General features: G+C 59.9%; 1 protein-coding gene across 1 annotated transcript in view; it reads right to left on the reverse strand.

Moving 5' to 3' along the window:
* The window catches only part of LOC104133890, a 9,545-nt gene that overhangs the window by 1,057 nt on the left and 2,982 nt on the right, over positions 1 to 5,506 (reverse strand). Inside the window, exons 2-6 of the mRNA XM_009647354.1 lie at positions 3,857 to 4,099; positions 1,718 to 2,008; positions 1,355 to 1,452; positions 898 to 1,090; positions 137 to 239 (exon numbers count right to left, since the gene is read on the reverse strand). Coding sequence (XP_009645649.1) covers positions 137 to 239; positions 898 to 1,090; positions 1,355 to 1,452; positions 1,718 to 2,008; positions 3,857 to 4,099 — 928 coding nt within the window. The remainder of the gene's footprint in view (positions 1 to 136; positions 240 to 897; positions 1,091 to 1,354; positions 1,453 to 1,717; positions 2,009 to 3,856; positions 4,100 to 5,506) is intronic.

Below are 5,506 nucleotides of genomic sequence, written 5' to 3' on the forward strand. Positions count from 1 at the left end.
CAGGACCAGCCAGCTGCACCCTCCGCAACCGGAGAAGGGTGGGAGAAGCTGGGGGAACCCTCTCTCCATCCCCAGCCACCACACAGCACAGCATCGCCTGCGGCAGAGCAGCGACTCCAAGTCCTTGCCTACTCACCTGGACAGCACGAACCACAGGATCCCGGCGGACAGGGGCACCAGCAGGGACAGCACAACCACCACCACGACCGCTGATCCGGGCCACGGGCCCAGAGGCTGCCCTGAAACTAACACACAGCCAGGGGTGGGTGCCACAGCCTGGACCACACACCAGTGATGGGCCCGACCTTGGCATTGGGTGGTTGCATGGTGTTGTGTGTGCGTCGGTGTGTGGACACGTGTGACCAGGCTCTGCTGTCCTGGCTGCTGCAGGGACAGGCAGCAAGGCATGGTCTTCCCCTGTCTTTACATCTGCTAGGCAGGGTAGAGGGAGGGAGGTTCTGGAGCATGGGGACTTACCCCATCTCCCATACACAACCGGAGGGTGGGAAAGCCTGCTCAGCTGCGCCCAGCAAGAGGACACACAGACCCAAGCTCTGCAGCCCGAGCACTGCCTGATGTTGAGTCCCCCCAAATGCAGAGGTGGGTATCATCTTCTTTAGTGGAAGAGTAGAGGGGCCGGCTCTGCTCTCTCATGCACGAACAGGGGCTGAAGCAACACAGCTGCTCTGGGGACCAGGACCTGCAACCCCTCAAAGCAGCTCTCATCCAGCCCCGTGGTCCCCACTGCTGAATTGGGGTCTCAGGGTGACCAAGCTCCTTGCCTCTCTCTTGGTGGGGATGGGGTGGGTGCACACACAGCTCTGGAAGCCGCTCCAGGCTCAGTGCTTGCTCCCAGGGAGGTCACCTCAGCCAGAGCCAGTGCAGAGCAACCATTACCCGAGACGTAGCTTTGAAATTCCAGCAGTGACGCAGCTCCAGCACCAGCTGCCGTGAGGCCCCGCACTGTCACCGTGTATTTGCTTCCAGGCATCTGATGAGGTGGCATGTACTGAGTGACAGACTGGTTCACCAACACCTGCTTGGATTCAAGGAAGCTACCATCATGCGCTCTCCTGGCTGTGATGTTCAGCTAGAGGAAGGACAAGGAGCTGGTGGACGGCAGCACCAACCTCCTGCTCCTGCGCTGGGCAGCTCTGCGGAGAGGGGTGCTACTGCTGGCGGGGGACAGACAGCAGGGCAGCTGACCCCACCAGAAACACCAGCAGCACAGAGCTGGTGGGCCCTGGCCAAGGAGGGCTCACACCTCTTCCCAGGCTGCCTGCACAGAGCTCCAGGCTGAGAGGTGCCTGGCGAGTTGAGGGGAACCACAAGGAGTCCATGGTTCCCAAGGTACCTGGTATCCGATGATCTCCCCTTTGCAGGAGGGCAGTGGCTCCCACCGCAGGGACCCCGTGCTGGGATCCAGCCACAGCTTCTCCGGTTTGTCAGGCACTGGAAGCACAGGAGGATGGGGTCACACATGGGGCCAGTGAGGATTTGTCCCCTACAAAGGCTGCATGAGCCACAGCAGCAGCAACAGCATGGTGAGAGGGGAGAGAGAGGAGGGGACATGCTCTGCTCCAGGGCCCTGCACAGCCCCTTCCACACAGCCCCACATGATCCAAGCAGCCCTGATCCCAAGACCACCACCGCAGGGAGCAGATGCTCAGGCTGTGCTGTTGGGCGAAGGGCACCTTCACATTTCCTGTAAATATACCCATTTCCTTCGTCCTGAGGAGCCGTGTGTACAGGATTGTGCTGGGCGGCAGGGAGATGGTGACACTGTAGACAGTGAAGGGCTGCAGAGGGGGACAGGTGAATGTTCCCTTCCAGCCCTGTAGCCTCTCCTCTCCCTTCACCTCCTCAGCCTCACAGGGCGGGGAGGAATGCTCTTCCAACCGGCACCTGGCCCAAATCTGCTGACAGGCTTCAGGGAGCTTGCAGGTCCAGTTCAGTTTGATGCTGGTGCTGGAAATCTCCAAGGTCCCAGGGGCAACCTGGAGGACATCTGTGAAGGAAATATTGCAAGAGGGTCACATCCTTCCCTTTCCCTCCCAGCCCTGCTGCTGACCTCCATCAGCCCCTCTCTCACTAGCCAGTCCCCAGCACAATATGGATGAGGCTGCTCCCAGACTACACTCGGGCACTGGCTGCACCTTCCCCTGGCCCTGGACCCAGGGGTACCCTGGGTGCTGCGGCAACTGTGGGAGGGCAGGAGCAAGTTCTTGTGGCCCCTCTGCACCTGCCACCCTGGGGCTAGTAACTGGTGACTGGTCCCTTTCGTACCAGCAATGACTTAGCCAACAAATCCAGCAGCCAGGGCTGGGTCCTGCCCTCCTGCTCCTGGGCTGTCATGCTCTTCTCCAGGACAGACCCATCTGGCTGGTCTGGACACACTGCCTGGCACCCTACGCACAGTGGCAAGGACCTGTCCCCCCTGTCGCTCTGCAGGGTGCCCCAGCTGCCAACAGCACGGACACAAACCTGGGATGCATCAGCAGCAGCTTTCTCTGGAGGGAATGCCCACACCATGCCCTGACCACCCCAAGCACAGGGCACTAATGCTGTGGGACACATGCAGCACTGCCCTCCCTGCCTGGGGAGAACGGACTGAGAGCGCTAGCGGAGCGGCTGCCCTGCTCGCTTACCCACGCAGGTCATGTTCCCCTCCATAGGGTGCCAGCGGCCCGTGCCGTTCCTCACAATCCAGCCGCTCTGAGGAATTGTGGAGCCTTCCCTTGGGTTCAGCTTCACACATTTGATCTCCATGGGGGGAGGCCAGTGCCCCTCAGGGCATCTCATCTTTACCACTTCATTTGGGTTGAAGGTCCCCTGTTCTTGGTCAAAGATAAACCTGGGGTCCCCCTGGGGCTTCTGGCATTTCTCTGCACCAACAAGATGGAAGGCATTAGCGTGGCAAGGTGTGCCAGAGGTTGGAGTGGGGCATCCCCTTCCCTGGCACAGCGGGGTGAGGGATGGAGCTCCAGGACACCGTATAGAGCAGCCCACCCGCATCATACCCCCAGCAAGGGGCTGAGGACAAGAAGAGCCCCACGCTGCTTCCCCCAGGCCTCCCAGGAAAGGCCAGGAAGAGCTGGAGCTCCAGGGACTGGGGGCACCCATGAGGGGCTCGTACTATGCACAAAGCCTGCACGAAGACTGATGGACCCGCATCTGACCCTGGTGCCCTGTCCATCCCTCATGGAGGACTACAGCACCCTGAGCACTCCTGAGAAGGCTAAGTCTGAGCCCAAAAGTCAGCTGCTGCAGTGACGGCATGCAGCAGAGACTGGGAGGGGAGACCAGCACACAAGGAGGAGGAGGTCAGGCCTTTGCCCTGCCTGCACAGGCTGAGAGGACACAGGGAGCAGAGTCCTGGAATCCCTCAGACCCTGGTGCAATGCTTTTGGCCACTTGTGCCACAGATGTTTGTCAGACTTGCAGCACTGTAGCCCCTTGTCTTCCCTGCACATGCTCTTTCCAGAAGCCCTCAGGGAGACCATGTCACCCATGCACCTCCACCAGGAACCTCCCAGACACCCGTGAACTGCAGGCTGGAGCCCTGCTTGCCGGGCTCCTTGCCCTGGCCTGGTGTGGGCAGCTCTGACCACTGCCCCCCACCCTGATCCCACAGCCCCTTCCTGCCGGGACCCTCAGGGACTGAGCCTGGCACCAGTCCCCTCCCTGCAGACTCCACTGGAGCCCTGGGGCAAGCACCCATCAGTTCCCCAGGCAGGCAGAGCCTGGAACCCAGTGTGCACTGAAACCTCCTGTGCACACCCAGCCTGCCTTCCCCTGCTCCTGCTCGGGGAGGGCAGAGCGGGGCAGCCAGGAGAGCCCCTGATGCCTCCCTTACCAACGCACTCCACGCTGGACTGAACGTGGCTCCAGACACCTCTGCTGTCCCTTCCAAGCCAAGCTTCTCTGTGTACTGGTTTCCCATTGGTGATGGAAAGGACTTTTCCTGTACATTTGACATGGGTGAAGGATGGCTGGGAACCCTCAGGGCAGCTCAGCATCACTTCTTCGTTCTTCTTGTAATTGTCCTGGTCTGGTGCCAGCCGGAGTCCTCGGCCCCAGCGGGGCCTTTGGCATGTTTCTGGCAGAAATGAAAGTGGGTGTTAGTTGTGGTGGGAGGTTTCAAGGAGGGGCAGGGGTATGTGGTGGGGTATCAGCAATCCCCAGCAATCCCTCCACTCCCTGAAGGGAGAGGGAAGGTGACAAATCCATCTGCCAGGATGTGACCTCTCAGCAAGGCTTGTTGGGATGGGGCTCTCCTTGTGGGTCAGTGTCAGCCAGGACTGGGGCCTGCCCAGGCAGGTGATGGACAAGGATGTGCCAGAATTCAGTGGGGAAGTGGTCTCAGGTATCAAAAGCAGGGAGATCTGAGTGGCCCCCATCAGGCATCAGAAGTGCATCCCTGGCCACAGTGCTGATGGTGGAATCTCAGAGGTGGATGAACGGGACAGGATTTGACTACGAAGCTCCCTAAGAGGCACCTCCTGACACCCTGCTTACCGATGCACACTATGTTCCCCTCAATGTGGATCCAGGCATCACTGCTTTTCCTCCCCAGCCACACATCTCTGTTTAGAGATCCAGAATAATTCAGTGTCTGAGCTCCCCCTGCACATTTGACATGGGTGAAGGATGGCTGGAAACCACTGTCGCAGCTCAGAGTCACTTCTTCATTCTTTTTGTAACTCCCACGGACCGGTGCCATCTGGAGTCTTGGGTCCCACCAAACAGGCCTTTGGCATGTTTCTGCCAGAGGAAAAATTGGGTGAGGAGTATTTTGGGGAGGTGACAAGAGGAGGCTTGGGACAGCTCTCTCGTCCCCATGACTCTGAGCACTCACCCTGACACACACAAGAATTCCTCTACTCCCATCATGTGCCCAGGCACTGACCAGGGGCACAGGGCTTATCACCACCCCTATCTCCAGGACTCCCAAGTCTTCCCTGCGTTCCACACACCTATGGGGTGCTGGAGACCCCATTCTCTTGGCCCCCCTCATGCCCCAATGTGCAGTGCAGCAGTGGCAGTCTCCCCCACCAGACCTCACCCAAACTCCAGAAAAGCTTCCTGGGGAAACAACCAGCACACAGTGCTAAAGCCTCGAGCTGAACCTCTCCAGCTATTCCTCCTCCTCCCAGCTTCACAGCTGCAGCTCTCCACATGGAGGCAGGAGACGCTGGCCTAGAAGGGTTCCTGCCTTTGAACCCCTCCCCAGGAGCATAGCTTGCAGCTTGGGGTCCCAGTCGTAGGGAGCTTTACACCTTCCTGTGGGCAAAGGGAGAGCCCTGAGGATCGCTGGGCTCCGGCAGCATCCTCGGGGATGAGGAGGCCCCCTCCACAGGGGTGCTGGTCCCCCTCCGCTTCCAAGGGGTGGCAGAGATGAGCACCCCCTGGGATGAGGCCGCAGGGTCTGGGTGCATTGTAGAGCATCTCGGGGACAGCCAGCCTTCGGGACCTGTTTCCTGACAAGTACCAAACCCCTCCTCGC

Source organism: Egretta garzetta, unplaced genomic scaffold (assembly GCF_000687185.1).
Source record: "Egretta garzetta isolate BGI_Z169 unplaced genomic scaffold, ASM68718v1 scaffold59, whole genome shotgun sequence".
NCBI lineage: Eukaryota > Metazoa > Chordata > Aves > Pelecaniformes > Ardeidae > Egretta > Egretta garzetta.